Source organism: Chionomys nivalis, chromosome 1 (genome assembly GCF_950005125.1).
Source record: "Chionomys nivalis chromosome 1, mChiNiv1.1, whole genome shotgun sequence".
NCBI lineage: Eukaryota > Metazoa > Chordata > Mammalia > Rodentia > Cricetidae > Chionomys > Chionomys nivalis.
This window is the reverse complement of record NC_080086.1, coordinates 160,567,524-160,594,381: the sequence shown is the minus strand read 5'-3', so window position 1 is coordinate 160,594,381 and position 26,858 is coordinate 160,567,524. Positions and strand designations below refer to the sequence as shown.

General features: G+C 50.6%; 2 protein-coding genes and 1 non-coding gene across 8 annotated transcripts; 2 read left to right on the top strand and 1 right to left on the bottom strand.

The window, feature by feature from the left end:
* The first annotated feature begins 443 nt into the window (after positions 1-443).
* Zyx (zyxin) lies at positions 444-9,409 on the top strand. Of its 6 annotated transcripts, XM_057792926.1 has the most exons (11): positions 444-462; positions 1,011-1,233; positions 1,692-1,894; positions 2,038-2,130; positions 2,241-2,735; positions 6,802-6,922; positions 7,045-7,214; positions 7,305-7,483; positions 8,322-8,442; positions 8,878-9,012; positions 9,180-9,409. In XM_057792926.1, the coding sequence occupies exons 1-10, from the start codon at positions 460-462 to the stop codon at positions 8,980-8,982; spliced, it is 1,713 nt and encodes a 570-aa protein (XP_057648909.1). In that variant the 5' UTR covers positions 444-459; the 3' UTR covers positions 8,983-9,012; positions 9,180-9,409. The 6 variants fall into 6 exon arrangements, with proteins under 6 accessions (XP_057648909.1, XP_057648920.1, XP_057648901.1 ...); XM_057792937.1 differs by having other exon boundaries at positions 1,014-1,233; positions 8,878-9,409; XM_057792918.1 differs by having other exon boundaries at positions 8,878-9,409.
* Positions 9,410-9,607: 198 nt separating this feature from the next.
* Positions 9,608-26,368, bottom strand: Epha1 (EPH receptor A1). Its single transcript, XM_057774432.1, has 18 exons — positions 26,268-26,368; positions 25,268-25,335; positions 20,849-21,130; positions 16,699-17,101; positions 16,336-16,491; positions 15,680-16,024; positions 15,437-15,564; positions 15,143-15,293; positions 14,792-14,888; positions 14,531-14,589; positions 13,676-13,801; positions 12,762-12,947; positions 12,567-12,628; positions 12,259-12,465; positions 11,995-12,144; positions 11,558-11,751; positions 9,962-10,117; positions 9,608-9,871 (listed from the first exon to the last, which is right to left on the bottom strand). The coding sequence occupies exons 1-18, from the start codon at positions 26,350-26,352 to the stop codon at positions 9,793-9,795; spliced, it is 2,934 nt and encodes a 977-aa protein (XP_057630415.1). The 5' UTR covers positions 26,353-26,368; the 3' UTR covers positions 9,608-9,792.
* LOC130889607 (U6 spliceosomal RNA) lies at positions 23,474-23,575 on the top strand. Its single transcript, XR_009058612.1, has one exon. It is a non-coding gene; the product is annotated as a U6 spliceosomal RNA (small nuclear RNA).
* Positions 26,369-26,858: the final 490 nt, after the last annotated feature.

Sequence of the window (26,858 nt, the reverse complement as noted above, 5' to 3'; positions counted from 1 at the left end):
GGCTACTAACATCCTTGGGTCTTCCTAGGAAGTTAGTACCAAAACAGCCTCACCCAGGCTAAGCCCTCCCACCTTCATTTCCTAGACTGAGCACTGGACTCTTCCCCTGGGGCAACAGATATTCAGGCAGGGTCTATGGCTATGAGAATTCCTAGAAGCCTTAAGAGGCTGCCTAGTTTTGGAAGTTAGCATCCTCCAAGAGCGCTTCGACTCCTGCTCATTCACAGGGCCCGGCCGGGTGCCAGCAGGACGAACGCCCCCTCACCATCCCCGCCCACGTAGGAGCAGGGCCCCATCCCAGCCCTGCGATCCCCGACTGACCACAGGACACGTGGGACAAGGAGCTGGAGCTGCTGGGGGTGGAGGGGGGTCAGTCAATGGCAGGCAGGACCGGGGAGTGGGACTGAGCTGTCTCGGGACCTCTGGGATACTCGCCGGCCGGCTCAGCCAGGAGTGGGGATGGTGAGTCAGATCTCGAGCACCCGCGGGTCGGGCGGGGGGTGGAGGGGGGTAGGTGGCAGGTCAGGAAATGACATCAGAGGCCTGTGCTGGGGAAGGGTGGTCTGTGCCCGGCGGGGGCGGTGGTGAGTGGGGAGGCCGCAGGCGGACCGTAGTAGAGCCGGGAGCCCGGGGCAGGACCCGGGCCCCTTCCTGGGGGCGTTTCCTGCCCAGTCCGCCCTCCACGGCCTCTCCCCGCCCCCTCTCCGGGCCGCTCCTTGTATGGTCTGGGCGCCTCTCTCTCCCCGCCCCCTCCCTCCCTTCCTTTGCGCGTCGTCCCTCCCCGCCTGGCTAGAGGCTGCTTGGGACCGGGACGCGGAGTCCGCGGACTCGGCGCCGAGCGGTCATCCGAGACGCGGGGCTCACGCTCCTGCCCGCGGTGAGGCGCGGGGAGCAGCTCCACCGCCCCAGGAAGGGGACTCAGGGAGGCGCGGGTGGGGTCACCGAGGGGAGCTCGGACCAAGGGGTGTCAGCCCGGCACGGCGCTGCGTAACCTGACGACCCACCCCCAGCAGCCCGGCCTGGCCATGGCGGCCCCCCGCCCGCCTCCCGCGATCTCCGTCTCCGTCTCGGCCCCGGCGTTTTACGCCCCGCAGAAGAAGTTCGCCCCGGTTGTGGCACCGAAGCCCAAAGTGAATCCTTTCCGGCCTGGGGACAGCGAGCCTCCTGTGGCAGCCGGGGCCCAGCGAGCACAGATGGGCCGGGTGGGCGAGATCCCCCCGCCGCCCCCGGAAGGTATGCGGCTGGGCTTGAGACTCCTGATCCCTCTCGAGCGCCAGGTTGGGTCGGAGGTTTGGGGACTTTGGGGTTGTCTGGAAAGGTTGTTGCGAAGGGGGCTGGGCGTAGCCACCCTGTCCTGAGCAGATGTTCTTACCTCATCTTGGAACTCCTGGCTAGGAGCCAGGACCCTTGGGACTGTTCCAAGTCTCCCGCCTGGGGGTGGGAGGCGGGAATGTGGGCCAGGAATCTTCCCCTTTGGATCCGTTCTCTGAAGTGTAACGGGAGCTGCATGGTTCTTCAGCCCATCCCCGGCCTTTCTCGACCTGCTTCTCTCAGGGCGTCCTGAGCCCCTCGTTACGGTCCGGACACTCCCTGGGATGCAGAAAAGAGTTTTTGGATCAGGGGGTTAGAACTGTGCTGAGCAGAGGAGGAAAGAGGGCCGGTACTGATAGCCTTCTCTCCTTCCTACCTAGACTTTCCTTTGCCCCCTCCTCCCCCTATTGGGGAGAGCGACGACTCGGAGGGTGCCCTGGGAGGTGCATTCCCACCTCCGCCTCCCCCGATGATCGAGGAACCATTCTTCTCTGCTCCTCTGGAGGAGGACATCTTCCCCTCCCCGCCACCTCCACTGGTGGAGGAGGGAGGGCCTGAGGCCCCCACCCAGCTCCCATCGCAGGTAGGGAGGTCTTGGAGGGCAGCTTTAGGTGAGGTGGGGTGGGGGACACCTCTGTGTAGCAGAGAGGAGCGTTTACTCTCCCCCGATGGGTTTGGGATGACAAAGGAAGACTGGGATGGGTGCTCTGACCCCTGACCCTCCAGCCCAGGGAGAAAGTGAGCAGTATTGACCTGGAGATCGACTCTCTGTCCTCACTGCTGGATGACATGGCCAAGAACGACCCCTTCAAAGCCCGGGTAAGGGGCAGGATAGTAGAAAAGGCTGGGACACCCGAAGGAGAGGAGGGGATATAAAGAGGGGGTGACTGCCCTCTCTAAGTGCATTCCCCCTCTGTTTCCCTTTGCAGGTGTCATCTGGATATGTACCCCCACCAGTTGCCACCCCATTCGTTCCCAAGCCTAGTACCAAGCCTACTCCTGGGGGCACAGCACCCTTACCTCCTTGGAAGACCCCTTCTAGCTCCCAGCCGCCACCCCAGCCGCAGGCCAAGCCTCAGGTCCAGTTTCACGTCCAGACTCAGGCCAAGCCCCAGGTCCAGCCCCAGCCTGTATCCTCCACTAATGCACAACCCCGAGGTCCCCTTTCTCAGGCTCCAACTCCAGCACCTAAGTTTGCTCCAGTGGCTTCCAAATTTACACCCGTGGCATCCAAGTTCAGCCCTGGTGCCCCAAGTGCACCTGGGCCACAACTCAATCAAAAGTCAGTGCCCCTGCAAGCTCCCTCTTCTGTGGGCACAGGATCTCCCCAGCCCCCAAACTTCACCTACGCTCAGCAGAAAGAGAAGCCCTTAGTTCAAGAGAAGCAGCACCCAGTGCCTCCACCAGCTCAAAACCAAAACCAGGTGAGGAAACCACAGGCTGAGGCCAGGGGCTGGAGCGGGACACAGAATAAAGGGCGGGTGGGGTAAGGGTGGCGAAGAGGATTAGGGGCGCCAGAGTGGGTGTGGCAGTGGGAGAAGTGTGGGGTTATCTGGTGGGGCAGAGAAGGTTCTTCTGGAGGAAGCCTAGTACTAGCTGGGGCCTAGGTCAGTAGACAGAGCAGCAGGGGCTTAAATTAAGCAGAGACAACATTCACTTGTACCTTCTGCCCCAGAATGTTAAGGGGAAGATGAGATCTCTAGCTCAACCTTAGTTTTTCCCATTTTTGGGCCTTGACTTCATCCCAGGGCTCCTGACTTTTCTGAGCCCTTTCGTCGCCCGAGGGAACATCTAGAGATTAAAAGTGTAGTCAGCACCAGTACACACCTGTGGGCCAGTGTCAGCTGACTGCCAGGTACTGTGTTCTGTACTCAGGAAGCTGGGACCGGGGCAGGAGCGATCTATCAAACAGGTTCAGCTTTCCAAAGTCATGGGCCTGGGATAGAATTTCTATCCTGCTTCTCACAAGCTGTGCTGTTAGACCCTAGTCAATTTGGGTGAACTTTGAGTCCCCTTCTTTTTTGACTCTGTCTGAAATAACCACCGACCCCAAACTGGTGGTGAAGAGCGAACTTATCTTCTCAGTCTAGCACATAAATGCTCGAAATAGAAATAGACAGCACAGTTGTCTGTTAGTTCAAGGGAATATCTCTTCCGAGTTGAAGGGACCTGGTGGTCATCTGATCGATTACTGTAAATGCCTGTGTGTCTTCAGACAGTGTAGGAAGAAGTGTTGCTGAGTTGCTATAGCTCAGAATCTGCGAGTTACAGGGATTTGAAACTAGGAACCAACATGAGGACTGGCAAGTAAGGAACAGCTTTGTGAGGTTGGTCTGCCTTCAAGTATTTAAGAACTTGAGAAACCAGAAAGGATCAGGCTAGCACTTAGGTAGGAATAGCCTGTGCAAAATGCAAGAGAATGAACATAGGGGGAGGAGGGGGGATCTGGAGGGCTGGAGAACAGAATGCAGAAGGAGGTTCCTGTGGGAAAAACTTGGAGGTGTACTTGAGATTGGTGGGGCAGAAGTACTCGGTAAAGAAATCTCCGACAGGGAGCTTGCGCATACTAGAGCATCACTGTTGAGTGTGTGGTTGGGCCAGGAGGACTGCTGGAAGTACTGCTTTTTGGAAGTTTTCTAAAGTAATTCCAGCCGAGATGCATAATAGAGGTAGAGAGGTCTGTGACCCAGGCGAGTTCACTCCTGGGCCACAGCAGCGTTAGTTGCAGTGAGAAATAAGACCCAGGGATGAGAGCTGTTCCAAAGGAGGAAAGAGGCCACTGATTAGCAACAGGGGTAGGAGGCTCAGAGCCTGGGGAATGTCGGTGTTACAGACAAAATAGAGAAGTGCTGAAGGGGGAAGGGGAAATGGTTTGGACGGGAAGAGGAGGGGTCCAGCTGTCAGCTCGTTGAGCAACAGGCTTCAGGCGCACTTGCCTTCAGCTGCAACTGTCATTCAGCTACTGTGGGATTGTGATGTGGGGGCAGGCCTCAAGCCAGAGGTGTGCACGTAGCCATACATACCAGGAGTAACTGACAAAGTCCTTCAAGAACTCCACAGCAGGAAGTGAAAGGCCTCAGGAACCTTGGGTTGTGCAGAGAGAGTGGAGAACAATCCCAAGATGGGGTCCTTAGAGGTTTATGAGGTGACCTTGGGGCGCTTTGTGGGTTGACGGAATAGAACTCAGATAAGCAGAGACTTGACTTTTAGGACTTCGTAGATGGCCTTGGGACTGTTTGTGCCCTGTGGCAGTGCCAACGTTGAGTGAGCTGTTGGTGCAAACCTGGAAGTTGGTAATGTAGCTTGTTCTCAAAGTTTGGCAGTGAAGCTGGGTATGGTGGCCTGTAAGTCACAGCATATGGGAAGTTGAGGCAGGAGGATTGTTAAATGAATTCATGTCAGACTATAGAGTCTCTCTCTGTGTCTCTCTCTCTTGTGTGTTGTGTGTGTGTGTGTGTTAGGAGCTTTAGGGGAGAAGAGTCCAGGTATACAGGTATGCAAGAGGCAGAAGCCAGCAGGGAAAAATCCCTGAGAGCAGCGGTTGACCTCCGAGGTACTGGAGGGAGCAAGGACAGGGTGACACACAGTGTTTGGTTGGAAAGAAAGAAGGATGAGGGAACTTAAACTGGCTAGCTGCCAGGCATTTAAGGGGTGAGGTCATCGGTGAGTGTGAGGGAGGGGACCGGGCTGTTGGGGTTTCAGGGGGATGGAAAAGGTTTGGAACAGCTGCTGTGGGGAAGGCAACTGGGAATCTGGCAGAGCCAAATACCAGCCAGAGAAGCTGGGGCCGGAGAGTTGGAGGGCGTGGCAGGTGCCGCAGTGTTTTGGGAGCTCTGCAGTGTTTGGTGTCTCCACCTACTTTCTGCAGTGTGGAGGCAGAAACAGGAAACAGGCAGTGCTGTGACCCAGGGTTAGAGATTGGGCCAGATAGCCTAGTGTGGTATAAGAGGCTTTTGTAGAAAGGGCTAGTACGAGAAGCCAGTCTAGGGACTTGATTGGAAAGGCACAAAGTCAGGTTGAAGCCTGGGACACCCAGTCCCTTCTGCTAGGCTGTTAGTAGTATGGGTGATGAAAGGAGAGGTGGGACTAGTTGGAAGGGATCTTGAGAGCAAAGTGCTGATAAATCCTAGGTCCGAGCTACCCTGAGGTGGAAGATACTGAAAAAGAGACTTTTGAGGCCACAGGAGTTGATCAGTGACATTGCTGCTGGCAGGCAGAGGAGGCAGCAGCTGATAGCATCCTGCAGGAAGGACACAGGCACCCACAGGGAGGAGTGCGGTTGAATAGTTTATCCTTCCCAAGATGGCAACAGCCATTTATAGTAGCATTTACGAGAGAGCAAGGAGAAGCCGATTCCATTTTCCTGTCCTCAGAGTGCAGGGAAGGACGCCTTGGAAGAGGACAAAGGTGAAGCCTCCATTCAGGGACCCCCTGTTAGTTAAGAATAGGCTACTAAAGGAGTGAGTCTTAAGGAAAGTGGCTGAGGTCAGGGAGAGTGTGACTTTCGTGCTTTCCTTGGGACAGCATGGTAGGTGGAGCTCTGAGTACAGTTCTGGTGGAGGAGGACATGGTTAGGGGCTCCAGGCGCTGGGAGCGCGAAGGAATCAGCAGATGATGGGGTCACAGTGTGCTGGGTGGACTTAGTCCTGCGATAGACGACACCCATGCAGAGTTCTTGAAGGAGTGTCTCAGGGACACGGTTGTGCAGATCAGAAAGCCCCTGCTCAAGGTCTCAGGTTTCTGAAGCACCTTGTCCCTATGCAAGAACATCCTTCCCCTCCCTAGTTTTTAACCCTCAAGATCCACTTCATAGGAGGAATGGGCTGGCCTGGGTGCTGGCCTTTGAATCTGTCCTGAAGACTTGCTGGGCACGGACTGGGACCAGCTAGACTACAAAACCCTCACTTAGTCCCTCATTGGGACGGAACCCAGGATGTCTGAAGAGCTGAGAGCAGGCTCCCCGCCTTTAGCTTTTGAGGGCTTAAGCTATGCTCCCAACCTCGTGGCATGCTCATGCTGACTGGCTACTCAGCAGCAGGTTGGATGGATAGGTGTGTATGTGTGTGTTTGTGTGTGCGCGCGCGCGTGCATGCATAGTATGGCGCTTGTCTGGGGTGTGGGAGATGCTGTCTGTGCATGCTCTGTGAAGTTGGTGTGTGTCCTGGTGTGACTGGTGCTTCAGTGCCTTGAGCAATTGTAAGCGAGGTTCCCATTGCTTAGTTGTTCTGGTCTTTCTGGATGCCTGGGGTTGCAAGGGTTTGGGCTACATGGCTGAAGATGTCCCCACTGTAGGGCTAAGGTCAGCCCTGCCCCTATATTTGTATGTGTGGTGCTAGGGGTCAGGGCACATATTTAAACATAGGGGCAGCAGAGAGGAGCTTGCTGAGTCCTAGCATCGAGGGAAGGGGGTTGAAGCTTATGTCTCAATCTAAAAGCGGTCGGCTAGCTGAGAGGAGTTAGAGAATATGAAAAAAGCATTGGGGTTTTTAGGTGCGCTCTCCTGGCGGCCCAGGACCCTTGACCCTCAAGGAGGTGGAGGAGTTGGAGCAGCTGACCCAGCAGCTGATGCAGGACATGGAGCACCCTCAGAGGCAGAGTGTGGCAGCGAACGGTGAGTCTGCCACCCACTCTTGGGCACACTGTCCCTGCTGGTATGTTGACTGGGGTAAACTTCCAAGAGCTCTTGGGATCTTCTGTCCTTTTTGCCGAGGTGAAAATTTTTGCTCTTCCTAGAGTCCTGTGGCCGATGCAGTCAGCCACTGCCCCGCGCACAGCCTGCAGTTCGCGCCCTGGGACAGCTCTTCCACATCACCTGCTTCACTTGCCATCAGTGCCAGCAGCAGCTGCAGGGAGGGCAGTTCTACAGTCTGGAAGGGGCGCCCTATTGTGAGGGCTGCTATACCGTGAGTCTGGGCTAGGGCTTCTGGCTGGGGTGGGGCTGGATGAGCCTTGGAGACTCCGGTGCCCTCACAACCTGCTCTGTTCTTTCCCAGGAGACCCTGGAGAAGTGCAACACCTGTGGGCAGCCTATCACTGACCGCATGCTGAGGGCCACTGGCAAAGCCTACCACCCACAGTGCTTCACCTGTGTGGTTTGTGCCTGTCCCCTGGAGGGCACCTCCTTCATTGTGGGCGAGAACAACCAGCCCCACTGTGTCCCTGACTATCATAAGTGAGGACCTATCATTTCTCTTTCTTTCTTTCTTTCTTTCTTTCTTTCTTTCTTTCTTTCTTTCTTTCTTTCTTTCTTTCTTTCTTTTCTATTGATCCGTGTTTTGTTTGGTAACCAGGCTGCCACCTGGCTTCAGGTCAGCGAAAGACCATAGATCTTGCTTGCTGGCCACAGTTGTGACCATAGGCTTCTTCTGTGTGAGCTTTGGCTCCCTTGGGCTTCTGGGGTGTTGTTCAGCAGTTGGTCCTAGAATAGCTATGTTCACATTTAGGCTGGGTTCTCAAAGTTCCTTCGGAGCTTAGATGCTTGGAGTACTGACTTCTCCCTAGAGCAATCACAGTTCTGGGCTGGAAGGCAGAGTATCAACATGTAGCTATAGGATGGGAAAATTGAAGTCTGTCTCCACCGTGGACGGTATGCCTGGGAGATACATTTGCAGGATTTTGTGGGGGTAACTAGGATTCCTGGCCCCTCTGCTTTCTCTAGAGCCAGGCTGGAGGTATGCACATGTAGTAGGAGGTATCTTCTGTCCTCCTTTAGGGTTCCTGCCAAGCTGTATTATGGGTGGGGCATGGGTGTGGAATCAAACACCTGTGACAGAGGTGTGGGAGATAAGAGACTGTGTAAGTGGAGAGGCAGGAAATTCTCTCGATAAGGGCCTGCTGTGTGCGCCCCTTGGTCCTTTGGCCTTTCTCATGGACTTGCTCCACCTGGATATGTGGAATCCGACCCTGTGGCCACACAACCTATGCCTCCTTACCCTGTGCCTTCCTAGGGGCTGAAAGCCCGAGGTGCCTGGATCCACTGAACTTTCTGGGCCTGCTTTCTGACCCTCTAGGCAGTACGCCCCAAGGTGCTCTGTCTGCTCTGAGCCCATCATGCCTGAGCCTGGCCGCGATGAGACCGTGCGAGTAGTCGCTCTGGACAAGAACTTTCACATGAAGTGTTACAAGTGTGAGGTCAGTTGTCCCTCCTGTCTTGCAGAGGTCACTTTGAGCCTTGGAAAAACTAAGGAACTTTCCCACCGGAGGGAGGGAATAGTGATGGTTTGCCTGTTGGTGTTCCCATGTGTATGTGTGGGCTGGGCTGGGGTGTCGGAGGCTATAGTAGTGAGAAGTAGTCAGAGTGGAGTTGAGCTAGGATGGGATAGTCTCCAAACCTGTAGTGGGATGAAAAGGGGCAGGTTCCGGAAACTGCCTAGTCCCACCTTTCCGGCAGGAAAGGCCTGGTAAGGAGCAGGGAAGGTAGCGTGGTCAGGAAGGTAAGTAAGGTCAGAACGTCAGTCCCAAACCTATGGAACACTTGGACTTCCTACTTCAGATGGAGGTAGAGTATAATAGGGCACAGAAGGAATCTTCCCGGCCAGGGTCCCGCTTACCCTTCCTCCTTTTCAGGACTGTGGGAAGCCCCTGTCCATCGAGGCAGATGACAACGGCTGTTTTCCTCTGGATGGCCATGTCCTTTGTCGGAAGTGCCACACTGCTAGAGCCCAGACCTGAGTTGAGGATGGGCCTCCTTCCAGACCACAGGTCCATTCCCTACTGCGGGCCACCCACACTGAGACCAATCCTTGCCTCTGCCCTCCCTGCATTCCAAACACCTCCCCAGTATCTCAAGCGCCCTGACCCAGGGCCTCAGCATGACCTAGAGGTGCTGAGGCCCCAGCCCTGGGCTTCACCTCTTGCCTCTCTTGCAGGGATTGCCCAGTCCTCCTGAGGTCCCCAACCCAAGGGTCGGTCACCTTTAGTGCCGCTGCTTTCACTGCTGCGCCCAGGCCCTTGGCTGGCCTAAGCAGCCTATGCAATGTGCTTGCTGAGGGTGGGAGAAGCCCTAAAACTCCAGGAGCCTGGCTCCAGCAGCCTGGACACCCACCTTGCCCTGTGCTGCTAGGTTGTGACCACAGCGAAAATTATAAAACCTCATTTTCCAGAATTGCTAGTACTTGCTTCTTTGATAACACTTCAACTCCTGGGGTTGAAATAGAGGGACTTGGGGTGGGGGGTGGGGGGAGAGATCACGGGTAGGGATGAAAACTCAACTCTTGTTTATTTACAAAAATAGATAATACATATATAAGTATATATATTAAACCCTTCCCCAGCACTCACCCACCCACAATCCCCTTCACTTGTACCTCCCACCTCCCTTTTATAAACAAAGGCTCCTTCCTCCAAAGGCAAGAGTCCTGATTGAATGGGCAGGAGCAGCACCAATAACCTACATCTCGTAGGCTGAGGAAAGGCTCAGGGAGTGGCCCTGTCTTTGCTCGTGGAGGGGGTAGAGGGAAGAAGCATCTTTTGGGTGGCCATTCAGTCCTTAAATCCTTGAATACTGCAGAGAATGCGTTTCTGGTGGCCCGGCAGTGTGATTCCCATCTGCGTCAGGTCCCTATAGAAGAAGGAAGGGAGGCCTTGAGTCTCGAGGCTCAGACCACAGTCACCCTCCCATGCCCAGGCTGCCTGGCCCCAGATTCCTTACTCAGCTGTCAGCTCCAGCACACACTCCATGGTGTCCAGTCCAGCCGAGCGGAAGTGCAGGATGTAGCGCTTCATGCGAATGGACTCGAGCCACTCAGAGACACTTCGGTACGGGATCCCATCAGAGCCACTCAGGCTGGGCAGGCGGAGGGTCACCCTGGAGTACAGGAGCTGGTTGGCCTGGGCCATCACACTGCAGCAAGCACTGAATGTGACGCTTGCATATAGCTCATCTAGGCTCTGCACATAAACTGGCTGCACATAATACTGTCTGAGCCTACTTCCTGACCCGTTTCCTGGTATGCTCTGCTCACAGCAGCGGGTAGGCGGCTGACTGACTTGGTTCCATGGATAGATCTAGCGAATGTGGATGCTATGGGTATCCCTAGGGAAGAGAATTCCCAGCCCTTTAGACATGAATGCATCCTGACTAAGATAAATCAAAAAACAGAAGAAGGGGCCTGCAGCAAGATGCTTTCTTGACTTTTCCTAAGATGGCCACCTAGAAGCAGCCCTCACTTGCCACATTCACCTCCCGACTGTTATTATTACGCTGTGATAGCCACAATACAATGAGTGTTCCTGTAGGAAAGCCAGCCAGAGCCAAAAACCATTAGCAAAGTAAATCTGCTGGGGGAAAAAATATCCAGCATTCCAGAAAGATTAGCACACACGGTCTCCAGCGTCCGAGGGAGCTGTGCTCCAAAAGATAGTCTCAAAAGCTGGAAGGAACATGGAAAACAGTCTCTCCCAGAAACAAGGTTATATATGGTGGGTTTGATACAGAGGCCAGTACACCAGGCTGTCTTACCCGATAAAGCCTTTCCTGGCTCCCTGACTCGACCCCCCCTTCCACTTCATTCTCTACATTCTGGCCATGTTTTTGATAAAATACAATTTTGGGAAACTGGTCAACATTTCTTGTTCTCACAGAGTCCTACCTTCTCAGCACGGCTGGTCCTCTGTACTGATCTCGGCTGTTTCCCCGCTCCCAGGGCTGCTGGCTCTGAACTGGATGCTGCCATCATTGTGTACTGTCTGTGATCTGTGTCATTCCTCAGCTGACCATGTAGTCAGAGGTGGACTCAGACTGCCTCCTGTCCCTACCCCAGTCTAGCTGCCTAAGCTCTCAGGAGCAGGTGCCAGGCTTCAGCAAAGAGCTTGCACCAGTAGGTCCTCCAAGATTTGTCAGATCTCTAAGTCTTTCCTCCACGTGCAAGAATATATATATATATATGAGGAAAAGAAAGTTTCCCAAGTCTCAAATGGCCACAGGAACACCAGAGGTGGGGTCCCAGTCACAATGGAACACAGTGGGAGTGACAAAGAATAGTGACTATAGATTCAAGGGGAAATAGAATGAGGTTGGTAATCTAGAGCTAACTCTTTTTAAATCATGCCATTGAAAACTCATGATAGATGGGATCCTACCTCTGTGAGCCTGGGCTTTCCCAAGGGGCATGGACTGGGTGCTGTCTCATATGCCGGATTCTGTCCAGAGCTCCCCAGGGCCCAGCACTCAGTGGATAGGATCGAATATTCATTTTTATTTTTCCAGATTTATGCTCCCAACCCCCATCCTTCTGAACATACTTACCTGGGGTCAAAGTTGGCAATGGTCCTTAGGGAATGGGGGTCAGTAAGCAACTGTTCCAGATGTGCCTGCAGCTGGAGGAAGTGGGGCCGACGGGCCCGGTCATAAGCCCAGCAGTTCTTCATGAGTTCATATAGAGGGGCAGGGCAGTCAACAGGAGGGGGCAACCGGTACCCTTCTTCGATGCTTTTCATCACCTGTAGCAGAAGACAGGGAGAGATACCAAGGAAAGAAGTTACATCCACTAGGAAATCACAGAAAAATTATTGAGCTCTAATCTCTAAGCAACCCTGACCAGGGTAGATGTGTAATGAGTAAAGAAGTAACAGAAGGGGCCACAGGAAGTAGTGCCCAAAATTGGAGTTGGAAAAGGCCATGTTAGGGAATTTAGCAGAGAGGAGGTGTGTCAGGGATGACATGGGGAAACAGTCCAGGCTTACCTCTTGATTGTTCATCTCCCCATAAGGCTTGTCACCAAAGCTCAGCACTTCCCACATTACAATCCCAAAGCTCCACACATCACTGGCTGTGGTGAAGATCCGATGCGCGATAGCTTCTGGGGCTGTCCAACGGATGGGGATCTTTCCTCCCTAAGGAGACACGGCACGGCTGAGTACAAAGCTATGCGGAAAGGGGATCGGGCCTCGTCCTTGTGCACGAACCATCAGATGGGTTGTACATGTGAGTGTGGATGGGGCTCTAACCTGGGTTTCATAGGTGCCATCAAAGTCATCCAGGAGGCGGGTTAAACCAAAGTCGGACACCTTACAGCATAAGTTCTGATTTACCAAGATATTTCTGGCAGCCAGGTCTCTATGGACATAATTGTGGCCACTGAGGTAGTTCATGCCGGATGCTATGCCCAGCAGCATAGCCACTAGCTGGCCAGGAGCTAGCTGATCCTCCCGTTCCTGTATAGGGTGAATATATACATCAGAGGATGAACAGGTTCCCACAAGGCATGGGGCTCCATGGGGTGACCTCTCCTGAGTGTATACTCTGCCTGTCTCACCTTTAGAAAGGCATCCAGGGCTCCATTTTCCATAAACTCTGTGACGATCATGATGGGCTTTCCTGAGACACAGCACATGCATCACACCCAGGTCCAGGTTTCCTTCCTTTGACATCTACTCTCCTCCTCCATGGCTCCCACCCCTCTCCCCCTTCCCACACGTTCTACTCCAGTTCCTGGGGATGACCTACATACTTTTTGTGACGACACCTTCTAGGCGTAGAATGTGTGGGTGGTTGAACTGGCCCATGATAGTTGCTTCTCGAAGGAAATTCCACCACTGGCCATCTGGGGATGTATCTTTCAAGGTCTTAATGGCCACAGTCTTGCAGTCTTGGCTGGGGAATCTCAGGGCTCCCCGATACACTTCCCCAAACTCTCCTAGGTGGGATGAAAATAAGGTTATGACCTGATGCGATCAGACAGTGACACCTCTAGGCCCAGTCTCTCCTCACTGGCCATCTGAGGAAGGACAGAGCTCAGGTTGCCCCTTCTGGAGAACCTAACCACTGCAGCCTACCCACCACTATCTTTCATGGCTAGCATGCTCGGCTTATGTTAAGTAAGCACTCACTAAATGCAAAGGGATGAGCCGTGTTTATGAAGGACAAACTGGTCCAGGGCTAGGGCCCAAGTCACAGGGGGCCTGCCTGTTTCCTGTGAATGAACTCCCTGGGCACAGTGCTGGCTCAGCTGCCTCACTGACAAGGACACTGCCAAGCCTTGTTTTCTGTTGAGATCTATTTTCCCTGGTGACCCAGGGGATTGGGGCAGCCCGAGGACACTGGGCTCCTGATGGGATGGAATGCTCACTTAGGGAGGCTCTGACTCTCTCCTACTTTGGGAACCATCTGAGAACAACCTGCACTTGACATGGTGACACTGCTAGGGGCAGAGATGATGTGTTTAATGTTCTTTATCAGAAACCCCATAACCACAGAGCAAAGTGCGTAGGAGGCAGAGGCTGCTCCAGGGCATAGCAGTTCAAGGAGGATACAGGATCCAGCAGACATGGACTCATCTGGGACCTCAGGCTTGAAGAAAGGAACCTGATGGCAGCCATGTGCTACCACACAGAGGGGACCAGCTGGGATCACAGCAGGACTTACCTTCCCCTATGACCGTGTCCACAATCAGCCAGGTTGGGTCCAGTTCCTGGGCAAAATCTAAGGCTCCCTGTGCAGGGTCCTCATAGGCCTGGAGGTCCACATAGGGTTTTAACCACAGCTTGTCCTCTAGGGAGGACGAGAGGGCTCAGCCACTGCAGCATATACTTCAGGAATCAGAGCATGGGGGCTAGGAAGAAGGGCAGACAGCTAAGCCCGTTCTTGATACTTCTCTGCTCTCTGAGGTGAGCCTGGCTTTAGCTCAAGTAGACAAAACCTGTGTTCTTTCAGTGAAGCCTCCATATTCCAGCCCTTTTCTGGTCTATGCTCTACGCTTCTGTATGACTGTTCAGGGCCTACGGTGGTGGCCGGAACTCAGACTCTGGCGTAAATTCTGTCCGGAGTTACCCAATCTTCCTATGACTTGGTCCCAGCTTCTGACCCCATGCTGTCTGAGTCACTTACACCTCATTCACTCCCAGATGGAGCCTTCCTTCAATGCCAACTACTCAGATAGACAGCAGGCCTTTCCCTCTTGCCAGCCACCTAATGAGGTGACAAGCAAGAAGCCCACATGTCTCAGTGGACTTTAACCCCTTCCTGCCTGGCCTCTGCTCATAGACCTGGCCACCACAGAGCCCAAGGTGGCTGTGCACTGGTACCAAGAGCTAGTAGATAATTGCATTGGAGCTGCTGACTGCTATCACAGCAAAGTTAATTAACCAAAATTAATAAGGTGGCAAAATATAAGAGCCCTAGGGAGAATATATCCCTCCCACATTCCCAGAGTTGACCTGGGCATCTCTCTCTCTCTCTCTCTCCTTCTCACACACACACATAGAGAAACTTTTGCCTCACCTCGATCAACATTGGTGGCACGTTCACGCTGCCTCTGCTGTCTCTGCCGCTGGCCCCTCCTGTGGAGGTAGGACAAATTTTTCAGGGACCCAGGAAAATCTCAGTGGTCTCTGACTAAATTTGTCACAGACATGAGAGCTGGGCATGGGGAACATCTGAGCTGTGGTTTTAGGAACAGGAGGATCATGTGGGGGTACAGACAGGGCTTCTAACAAGGCAGAGGGACCCCAGAAAAGTGGGTGGGGAGGACAGAGCCAGCACCTTGAACGGAAGACATAAATCCCAATCAGCAGAGCTATTCCAAGCAGCACTCCAAAGATGATGGCCACGATCTCTCCTCCAGTCAGGCTCCTGGAAACTGGGCATATGAATCAGAAGTCTGGGGGTTCATAGTCCTTAGGGGTGATAGAGGTTAAAAGGTAGGGTCCCGAGTGTATACCCGCAGTCAGTTGTCAAGAGGGCATTGGGTCTATGTCTCTCTTTACAGAGATTATTGAGGGGACACGTGTGTGCATATATACAGAGAAGAGCAAGGGCCATTAAAACAATACGAGCCGATGTGCCTCCATTAGATGATAAATGTTTGGGTAGGATAAGAGATAGATAACCTACCTGGTGGACTCGTCCGAAACTCATGGTCGGGAGAGAAAGGACCAGGGCCCAGTGGGGTCAGTGTTCGTACTCTCACAATGTATGTGGTGTCTGGCTGTAGTTTTGTCAACAAGACCCTGGGTTCCAGAACCATCTGGTGCCATTCTTCATCCTGTGGGTGGGACTTGCATTAATGAGGCTGTGTTGAGGCAGCCTTGGTAAAGATAGGCAGGCGTGGAAGGACCTGGGCACGGTGTGTGTGTGTGTGTGTGTGCCGCAGTAAGGTCCAAGACCTTTGCTCACGTTTATCCTGACCTGGTTCAGCACATGCAGCTCATAGCTCAGATTCCCTCCAGGATTTCGCGGTCGGGACCCTGCCCAAGCCAGCTCCAGCTGCCTCGGTTCTTTCTTCACCAGCCTCAGGGACAGGCCAGAGAGTGACTCTAGACATCCAGAATGACAGGGTTGAGTTTGGAAGGAAAGTAGGAATAATTTAAGTTGCACCTCCGCTGCCTCCGGCCCATCACTCAGCCCTGTGGTCTGGGGCAGGCTCCTCACCTGCATGCCCCATGTTGATGCTGAGGGAGGCAGTGCTGGGGCTGGAGCTGTCCAGTCCTGACACTCTGTTTTGGGATTTGATGGTGAATGTGTAGTTGGCATAAGGCTCAAGGCCTTCAACTTGCACAGTAGATTCGGTGAGTCCTGAAGCCCCGGGGGTGAAGCGCACGCCTTTGCCACAGGGTTGGCAGGGACCCCCATCCTGTGCAATGCCTCGACACTGCAAGCACTCCACGCTGTATCTGATATCATGGCGTCCCCCTGTATCTCTGGGGGGCTCCCAGCGCAGGGAGAGCTGAGTCCCTGATGCAGAGAAGCTCAGATTTTGGGGAGCCGATGGAGGACCTGTGGGAGAAGAACCATTAAATAGATGTCCATTTTGCCCTCACCTTAGCTGCTGACCCCTGCTTCTGTCTATCATCCCAATCACTGCTGTTCTCCAAAGCCCTCATGACAGATTTGACTTCTACCAAAGAGGAAGTAGTGTAACCACATCTCTGCACTTGAGAGAGAAAGAGAGAACAGAGAGCAGGGAAGAGCTATAATCAGCACTGATTCACTGGGTTTCCACTACTTGGTAAGCTCTGGGAAGTCGTGGCCCCAAAGAGGGCCCAGTAACTGTGGCCACATTGCCAGGCCCTGGCTTCAAGACTTACGTGTACATGCTTCTTGGGGGCCCTCCCCAGGGGCTCGGTAATGTCCATTCTCACAGGTACAGATGGTAGCCCCCTCAGACACTGCTGTGCTATGTTGGGGGCACTTGAGACAATGGAGTGTTTCCATGTCCCTTCGGTAGGAGCCAACAGGGCAGGCTACAGAGAGAAGCAGAACCATGTTTTTTGTTGTTTTGTTTTTTATACGACAAACCAACCCTACACACCCTTTACCCCACTCCCTGAAACTGGAACACCCAAACGGACATGTCATTCAGGTTAACATCGTGGAAATGAAGCCCTTTTTTGGCACATTGAAGTCCCACCCAGGTGGTCTCTGGGGCTTCCTGCCACCCCATGTCTTACCAGTGCATCCCACGCCACCACTGCTTTCCTCATAGCCAGGCTCGCAGTGGCACTGGCCCACAGGCACCAGCCACTCGCCGTCAGGGCTGCAGTGCATCCGTGGTGTACCCGAGGAGCCTGGGCTGAACTGTGCATGGGAGAGGCAGGTTCCAGCCACTTCTACCAACCCTCCAGGTCCAGGGAGAGTGCCAGGGAAGTGGGCCAAGCCATGCACAGTCTCTGCACAGCGCTGGTAGAACACTCTTACAGACACCAGAGCCACACAGGAACCTGGGTTGTGGAAAGCTAGGTAGAGGCCACGGTGGGTTAGGCGCCCCAAGGAGCAACGCTCAACATTCAGCTTCACAGCGCCAGATGCCAGGTCTCTGATGGTGAAGCTCTGGTCTGCAGCCACTGTCGTCACCTAAGGGGGAAGAGGAATGATGGCAAGCCTGTGCTTCATCCCTTCATAACAAACAATGTGCGGTTTCATATTGGTTGACTACCTATAATGCACAAATCCACCTAAAGTACTTTCAAGCCTGCCAATGCCTACAGTGTGCTATAAATGGAAATGTCTATATATGATCTCAAATGATGGAACACAACAATAATGCACTCATACTATAATTTGTATAAAAGTACTTCAAGATACACATATAAGGCATATATAAAACATAAATGAAATTTATGATTAGAATTGATGATGTGGGATTGCCCTCTGTATGCTGTGATTACGATTGGTTAATTAATAAAGAAAACTGGCTTGGCCTGATAGGGTAGAGCTAGGTGGGGAAAACTAAACTGAATGCTGGGAGAAAGGAGGTGGAGTCAAGGAGAAGTCATGGAGCCCCTGCCAGAGACAGAAATGCTGAACCTTTGCAGATAAGCCACTACCACGTGGCGCTATACAGATGAATAGAAATGGGCTAAATTAATATGTAAAAGCTAGCCAATAAGAAGCTAGAGCTAATAGGCCAAGCAATGATTTAATTGATATAGTTTCTATGTGATTATTTTAGGAGTCTGGATGGCTATGAAATGAACAAGTAGCTTCTTACAAATTGGGGCTCTAGCATGGTTGACTAAATCTATGTAAAACCTGAGAAAGCTTAAAAAGGAATCCTAGACAAAAAAGAACAGAGTTAAGCATGGTTTGGTAGCGGCATTTTCTTGGGTGTGCTGTTTGCTAGAAGCAGGCGAGAGGCATGGCTCTTTTAAGAGAGGTTTTCCTGATTCAACAGTAACAGATAAAGTCACACTGTTTTGGAATGCCAGCTTTCTGGGCCGTGTTGCTAGTGCAACCTCTGGCTCTTTCAGGAGGCCAGAATTTAAATGGGCTCTGTGAGTAGAATGCTACAACTTGCTTAATGGCAACTTAGACCCATTGTGTGACTAAAAATGGGGCAATGTACATGGCTCTCGGAGGCAGCAAACATGTGTCTGCCACGTTGGACTGGGTGGAACAAGCAAGCAGTGCCATATTTCCCCTAGCAATGCCACCACTTAAGTTCATTAAAAAGGCTTAGCATTTTAAGAAGCACTTCTGATCAGAAAAGGATACATAATAAAGACAAATCCAGATTTTAAAAAAGACTTCTAAATGGGTCACAGTGTTGGATAAATGTACATACTTGGGAGAGAGAAGAAGTACAGAGAGTTGGAAAAGAAGTAAATCATTTAAGATTTTAAAAAGTAAAGAAAAATAAGCCATATAAAAATGGAAAATTCATAGAGTTTAGATTATGTATACTATTGTGTTTTCTTTGAATTTTTTGACTGAGAAGGAGCTAAGTACAGAGAGACATTTCATTGTATGGACTGCTAAGCTAAACCCACCTATGTATTTTAATGGTATCTTGATTCTGAAATTTGGGTCTAAGGATATGTTGATTTGGAAAAGATGTTTCCACAGAGAATGAGAACCTGTGGAATCCTTCTAGACTGATGTGGTTTGATGGACCAAGACCCCCTGAAAAGTCACCATGAACACACCTCAATAAATTACTTTGCCCAATAAACAGCAGGAAGCAGTTTGTAAAGAACTATGCCATATTCCCAAATATTGTTTATAAATGTTTCTTTACATTTAAAGGTGGATATGCTATAGAGATTTGCATGGATCTTGGTTTATTGATACAAATTTAAGGTCAATTTTGTTATACTGTGTATATATATTTCTGCTCTTGATTAAGGTATTGTATTTGTGCAGCTCATTTAAAAATGTAATGTATAATTAAGAAATATAGGTTAATAGATAATCATCTATAAGTCAAGCTTGTAGTCATGTTAGTTAAATTTTCTAGATGTACAGATATTATTTAAGATGGATAGACATTCTTCATACCTTTCAAAGACTACAGAATATGACATTTAAAATGTTTAAGAACTTAGGACTTTTCATGACTGTGAGACACATCTGCTGCTGGCAGCACCAATCTACTTCAAGAGGATGATAGGCACTGAAGAGGCTCTTTATGGAGTTGGTTAACTATTTGGATAAGAAACTGCTCTTGCCTGGACTACTTAATGCTATGCTATGTGAACTGGACATGTAGGACCCACAGAGAAATGACTGCTGAACTTGCCTAAAGGTGAGACAGTCCTTTGGGGTTCTTGCTTCATGAAAGAATAGAAAGAGTCCCCTAGGCATTCTGCAGGACTCAGAAGAAAGTGACCGACAAACTGTCAATATAGGTGGAACTGTCTTTAAAATTTCTTGCTTCATGGAAAAGTCTGCTGGATAGTATGAGCCTGTAGGCTGAAGATAAATGCCCCAATGGTGCAGAAGAACTTTGGGTGACTGTCCAAGCAGTGAGATGTCCCTGTCAGTTCTAGAGTTTTGGAAGTTGCTTATAATGCATTTCCTGTTTACTTAGGTAATATTATACCCTTTGGGAGTCTTTGATGGAGTTGAAGAATAGGTAGAAAGTAGATATAAATACTGTAACTGTAATTCTTGCCTGATAACTCTTTTATGTAATTTTATTATGTTAAAGTTAAAACCTTTCTTTTTATTTAAACAGAAAAGGGTTTCCCCTCTGTATGCTGTGAATACAATCGATTGGTTAATTAATAAAGAGAACTGGCTTGGCCTGATAGGGTAGTGTAGAGCTAGGTGGGCAAAACTAAACTGAATTCTGGGAGAAAGGAAGTGGAGTCAAGGAGAAGTCATGGAGCCGCCGCCAGAGATAGGCATGCCAAAATTTTGCCAGTCAGCCACTGCCACGTGGCTTCTTACAACAAATTGGGTCTCATCCCTAATGTCTATATAAATATTCCAAAGTCTGAAACCTGAAACACTTCAGACCCTAAGCATTATGGATAAGCAACACCCAATTCACATAACCATGATGGAAGAGCTTGATGTGCCAGGGCACAGGGTAACCATTTTGTAGACATGCTGTTTAGCTCATGCAATAATTCTGTGAGACAAGATGTCTTACCATCTTACTTAACAGAAGAAGAAATTAAGGCTATAACAAATTAGTCCTTCTACAATGACACAGAGGAGCTAGGATTGGATCCCATAACACAACGGACCTAGGATTGGATCCCAGGCAGTGGAATGCTACAGACCATAAAATTTTCCACTGCTGGGAGGTATTCCTGAGCTTGGTGCCAACGAGGTGATCAGTTACAGAGTGTGTCATAACTAATTTATTACCAATAACAAACTTTACAACCTTCACTCTTTGGAAAGAAATGAGAGCACATCCTACATAAGCACAGATGGTTTTGCTTTCTAGCATGCTTCCACGTTATGAAAGAATGTCATGGCACTAGTGATTGGCAGCCAGGAACTGTCCTGTGTAGTTCCAGCCTACTCTTGGGGGCATGTTACATAATAACATGATGGGTACTGAGGTAAAATGTCTGAAAACCCCCACACTATACTTCCCCTCTCCACCATGGCATCATGCTATTTCAATGGATGCAAGTAACAAGGCTATTATATGATGAGGTAACCAATGTTCAGAGAGGCTAAACGATGCCCTTAAAGTCAGAGCATAGCCAGTGATACTCAGTTCAGCCTTTCTGGTATGCTGTCCTGCATTCTTTCCCTTATTCTACATCCGCGCCCTGTTTCTCCTTGGCTGAGCTGGATCACGGTGAGGATCGCAGTAAGGATCTACATAAGGGATGGGAAGGCATGAAGGAACGGCAGTACCTTTTGGAACAAAGGCCGTCGGAGCTGAATGCCCACATCCTGGTCGCTCTCCATGTAGAGAAGGTTGAAGGTCTCCTTGCATCCCATAGGCCCAGCTCCCCCTGGGAAACTCTTACAGTCCCGCACAGTGAACTGCAGCTCTACATGGACACGTGAAGCTTCCTCGCCTCGGTAAATCCAGTTGGAGCGAAGCCAGTGGTTAGTGTCCCCACTTTCCTGTACTGGGCAGTCCTGGTACATGTACAGGGGTGTCCCATTCAGCATCTGTTGCACCTCACTCCACTGCAAGAAAAGGATCAGACTCAGTGACCAGAGCTCATGAAGAGGGGGTTGGAGTCAGAGCTCCCAGGTCAAGGTGACCTATTCCTGCCTTACTGAACCTCTCAGCCCCAGGAGAGTACCTAAAGTGTTTCGGGGCAGATAAGGTAACAAACCCTTTTACATCCTAGCCAGATCTGGTCGGTCCCTTAATTTCATGTGCTTTAAATAAAAAAGTATAGCAGGAATTTTGACTTATTTAATCAGCAGAATTGTCAGGTACCACCAAAGGCAAAGCTAAAGTTCATTCAAAATCCACCTGCCAGTTAGTTCAGAGCCTTATTTTTCAAATAGTTAAAGGCCCCTCTGCCATTGGAGGACAGGGACAAGCACGGAATGGTCTACAATAGTCCTTCTAGTTGGAGTCATCACCAACATCTCAACAGCAAGCCGGACTCCCAGGACTGTCTCGTCTGTCCCTTGTCTTTTTTTAACATTGAATTTTTAAATTTAGTGATCGTAATGGCTGGCACCACTCTAGCTCCCCACAGGCCACGGATACAGGGCCAGTATGGAGTAACCTGCCCAGTATCTGAGGGACTTCCTTAGATATTGGGAGACAGAGTTGGAATATGAAGCCAGGCACTTCAGGTTCAGAATTTATGCTCTTAATCTTCATATTTCTGCTTATGTTAGTAGGTTAGAAATGGACTAACAAAGATGAGGTCTCCCCAGTCCTTAAACTTTTATTCTGAGAGGAAGCCATTCTGAATGGCTTGAAACCAAGCTTTCTAGACCAATTTCAGAACTTCCTGAGAAACTGTCTAAAGGGTTCTGTGTTTTTATGCAAGGGTTATTCTGTAACTTCCTTTGCTCTAACTAATGATGCCATGGAATTATGCCTACAGGATACATACAAATCTGTCTATTGTTGCAATATATAAACAGCACCCCTCATATGGGTACACCATAACTGTTCAATCATCCACCTATTGTTGGGTCATTATTTAGTTTCTAAGATTTTTATTTGTTTGTTTTTGTGTTAGGGAAGCAGACTGATGATTGTAAGATTTCTATAGAATTGCTGAATCCACAGATAGATCACGACTTTTATAAGCTGCTACACTGGCCTCCAAAGGCTTTATCAGTTTTACATTTCCACAAAAAAGGGCAAGAGAGTTCATTTTCTAGAAAGCGCGTCAGAATGGATAATAATGTTCTTTTCATCTTTTGCCAATTCTATGGTCAAAGCAACTTAGCCTTTCCAGTCACATTTTTCTTTGAAGGGGGAGGTTGCAGGTTTCTCCTTTGTTCATTGGCTATTAGTGTTTTTATTAAACTCGGCTACTATTCACTTGGGTGAGCTTTTTAAAAAATGCATTATAGATTCTGATTATTTGCTTGGTATGTGTGTTTCTAATATTCTCAGCCATATCACATTTCTGCTAATGGCACCATTTATGTGAAAACACATTTTCCATTTTTACATGATAACATCATGAATTTTGGGCTGTGTGTTATGCCCGAGATCATACATTTCTTTTTATCTTTTGGCTTGAAATTTTGGTAGGTTTTTTTTTTTTTCATTTTCAACTTTGATCTCACCAGAATTTATTTTTGTATCTGCTCAGAGGATATGGAGATGTGTTTTCCCTTTCATTCTGTCACAAAAATTACAGATATTCAGTTGTCAGTACTGTACAAATCAATACTTTTGGGGACCGGTGCACATCCCAAAATATACTTATTTGGCCATTGACATGATTACTGGGGGGAAAAAACTATAAATACAGGATTAGCTCATACAAGCTGCCCTTTGGTAAAAGACATTTACATCTTTGGAGGGGATTTACATTGTAAGCAGCCGGTACCAGGAAGAAGGCTGCTCACAGAGACTTTCAAATGGACACAGCAGGACTCCTTTGTTCATTTTACACTTGGGCCTGTCACTGCCTCCCCACCCCCACTCCTTTCCAAAGCTCAGGACGACACACAAGCCTTAGCCCTCTGAACTTTCCTGGAACTTCATCCTGTGTGAATGAAGGTAATTAAAACAGTGTTTCTCCAGTTCATTCATCATCTGCTGTCAGTTCCACAGGCTCACTCAGAGGGAGGGTAGGACGTATTTCTGTCCCCAGCAATCCTTTCACATTGACTTGGAATGCCATGGTCATCCACATGGAAATATCGGACGGACATGTGGATTTGTGTTTGGACTTTCTGTTCTGTCCTTGGCATCACTCCGGGCTTTAATCTCTGTTGATGCTCTGATTATATGCTGGTGGGACAGATATCGTACTTCATCAGTGACATTCTTTCTCTTAAATATTTCCTCGGCCAGATATAGTTAAGAAAGAAGCATACAGTGCTCACTTTGGCAGGGCATACACTAAAACAGGAACGATACAGAGAAGATTAGTATGGCGCCTGCGCAAGCAAGAAGGAAGCATACACACTTCACGAACCATTCCACTGATATTTTAGGTGCCATCCCATAATCTGATGGAGAAGAGACTAGGGCCCTAGGAAAGTTCATCCTGAGGTTTTATTCCACTCCAGTGAGTGGGCTCTCATGACAAAGAACAAAAAGTTTCACTAATTAAGAATTGGTAGGGTGGGGCTATCTTGAAACACACAATTTTGCATTATGTCAGAGTTCAAAGATCAAGAGGAGTGTCCAAAGGCTATAAAACTGGGGTGAAAGGGTACCTGGAGCCTGTACTGCCGAGCGCTGCTGAGGAGCCCAAGGAAAAAGCATAGGGCACAGGCAGGTGGACAGGGTGGTCATAGTAATGTGTGGCAGATCTGTAGCCAGACTGCAAAGGCTGCAGCTAGAGCCTAGGGAAACAGATGTTCCCAGCTACAACTGCCTCTTCCAGTTCCAGCAGGGACAGATAGGGGACAACTATCATCTAAGAACAACACCAAGAATCCTTTTATTTGACACACAGGAGCTGCGGATTGTAACTCGGGTGTATTCTGGGAGTCCGGTTCTATGAATGTAATTGGTATTAGAAAGAGAGGAGGAGATAAGAGCAGGATGGGAGCAGAGCTTTTCGCACTGGGCCGGGGAAGGGGCCCTGCTTCCACTGGGGCTCAATTAGGAAAGAGTTATTTGGGTGGGGCTGGTGGAGCATAAGGAAGGGCCAGTGGGAGCCAGCAGATGGTCCTGCTGCCTTCTTTGTGGGTGATTAGCTGGTTTATGAGATGAGGCACCTATTAGACTTGGCCTAATCCAGGATTTTCCAAATGGCCCCTCCTGCAGGATACATTATGGTTTAGTCTATTAACTCTAATTATAGGCCACTCTGTGGAAGAGCTCAAAGGAGAGCCTCGAACCTCCAGCCCAAGAGAGAAAGAAAGCAATGTCCCTAAACCCAGAAACAGCAGCAGCACATGCTTTAGGTGCTGGAGTAAGGGGAGGAAATCCAGAGCCTACATCAAGGACCAGTAAGTCAGCCACAGGTATCGCCATGTGGCTCCAAGACCAGCTCTACTGGGTTGCAGCAAGGGTGTCTCTGGACTTCAGGCCTGAATACATTCTTTATAATGACACACTAAAAATTCACCTCTGCTCACTTAGGGACACCTAAGGGACTTGGAGCTGGAGGTGCTTTTGGAGCCTGCTTGGGAGGGATGGAGAACAAGCCGAGTGTTCAGAGGCCTTGGGGGGGGGGGGGGGCAGCTTTTAAGTTTGAGGGAGCCAAAGGACCTTTGAAGACTTTGGTGAAAGTTTTGGCTCGCCTCTTTAGGAAAAAAAGAAAAAAAATCCATACATCATTTAAACTTTTATGGAGCTCCCTAATGTTCTGAAACCCATCCACATAACTCCAGTGCAACGAAAAGGAGCTGAGACGGGGGGATGATTTCCAGGTGTCTCTGCCCTCATCCAGCTGACAGCCTTCTTTAACATAGGCATGCTCTCACCAGGGGCGGTGAGCTCACCCCCCCACACCTTCATGTTAGGGAGTTAGTCCCAGGGGAGTGAAGTTTGACACCCCCTACAAGTGCCATTCAGGAGGCTCTGACTCAGCTTCCCCTCCCCCACTGGAGGAGACACTTCCAGTTTTTCCTGCTCTTTTCTGTTCCTCCACCCACCTCTCCACCCCATTTCCCACTGGCCTTCAGACTTGAACTTTCCCAGGTCCTTCAGACACTTACCCCATCCTCCGGGGGATCCAGAAGCCAGCCCAACTCTCCTTGTGCCTTGCTTGTGTCCATCAAAGTGACTGAATGAGGAGAAAACGAGGGTGTCACCAAAGAGGGAGGAGGTGCCCTACTACCTACATTGGGTATTCCGGGCCTCCCCAGCCCGAGGCTGCTACATCTTCTAATAGTGTGAGACCCGGAGGCAGAGGAAGCAAGGGGTCCAGGAATGAAGAGTGAAGCTCTTCAGGGATTACAGCGGATTTCTCAGGGTGTAATGGGGGCAAGGAAGAGTGGGGCAAGGATTGGGGGCCAGTGCTTGAACCAGAGTCAGGACAGCGAGCGTTGGAAGAGCTACAGCAGACACTGCACCAGAGGGGTCCGGGAGGGATGCCACGGGCGGACGTCGCCTTTGTAGTCCTGAGCGGGACCCTGGCAGCGGGCTCTTGGTGGAGTTTTCTTCTGCTGTCAATGGTAGGAGCTCTGGTAGGCGAGGGTATAGGAGGTGGGGCTCTAGGCTCAGCTTCGATTTTGGGAAGTGGGAGGGGCATAGTCGGAGAGGGTTTGCAAAACTTTAAGTGTAAGGTTGGACCCCTACACCTGGGAGCCCCCGAAGTCCTATCCTTCCACAGCGTCGGCCTATCTGAGGTCTGGTTAGGCTGGCAAAAGGAGACTTTCCACCTCGGATTTGTGAACGCTGCAAACTCAGCAGTGGGCACATGGAGGGTCCCATGATGCTGCAGTAGGAGTGCAGCTTCCTGGCTGTGGTCAGGAACTCCCTCTCCACCCATGAAACACTGCTGGCCAGCAGAGGGTAGGGGTGACTGATCCCATGGGCAGGAGTCTGGGGTTAAATATCAGGGATTGGCCAAGCCAATCGATCTCCCCACTACTGGGGCGAAGCCAAGGGAGAAAGAGTGGGGCGCGGAGAGGAGGGCCTCCTCAGGAATGCCAGCTCTTTCAAGCTGTTGCCCGCCAGCCGGGAAAGGAATAGGGAAAGGGGGGCGGTCTGTACCTTCTTCGGTGCGCGCCCCCGGGGGCAGCGGGGCGCAGAGCAGCAGCAGCAGCAGCGCGAGCCCCAGGGGCCAGCGCCGCTCCATGGCGCCGGCCGGGACCTGGGACCTCGGCCCCGACGGCTGGGCCAGGTCGCGAGGCACTGGGCAAGCCAGGCGGGCCAAGCGGGGGTGGGGGCGGGGCCAGCACGGGGGCGGGGCCTCGACCTCACCTGGTTCACCTTCTTAAAGGGACAGTAGGGCAGGAAGGAAACTTGTTAGACAGGTAATAAACTTTAAGACCTGGAGGCGTCTTGGTCGGAATGAGACTGAGGGCGCCGCCTAGTGGCAGTTTTTAGGAACTGACTAGACATTCTTAAGTGTATCCTAAACCCACCCAAGTCTTGATCCATTCTTTTAATTCGGCTTGACTTGAAAGAGATCTCTGTATTTATTTATTTATTTCCTTCTGGCAGACTCTAGACTTGTCGTGGGAAAGCTAGGAGAAGGAAACACTCCTTCATTCTTTTCGGCTTAGATGACGACCATGCAAATTGGTACAATACTTAGCAAAGCAAAGTCTTGGAGGAGTCTTCAGAGGGAAGCTGGCGTGA

Excerpts from the sequence above, each read along its gene's own strand:
- Zyx (XM_057792926.1), top strand. Across the intron at positions 1,895-2,037 it reads CCACCCAGCTCCCATCGCAG|CCCAGGGAGAAAGTGAGCAG; the intron begins GTAGGGAGGTCT and ends CTGACCCTCCAG. Across the intron at positions 6,923-7,044 it reads GCAGAGTGTGGCAGCGAACG|AGTCCTGTGGCCGATGCAGT; the intron begins GTGAGTCTGCCA and ends TGCTCTTCCTAG.
- Epha1 (XM_057774432.1), bottom strand. The coding sequence starts at position 26,352 with ATGGAGCGGCGCTGGCCCCTGGGGCTCGCGCTGCTGCTGCTGCTGCTC. Across the intron at positions 13,802-14,530 it reads TGCCACCAATGTTGATCGAG|AGGACAAGCTGTGGTTAAAA; the intron begins GTGAGGCAAAAG and ends CGTCCTCCCTAG. Across the intron at positions 9,872-9,961 it reads GTGCTGGAGCTGACAGCTGA|GGACCTGACGCAGATGGGAA; the intron begins GTAAGGAATCTG and ends CTTCTTCTATAG.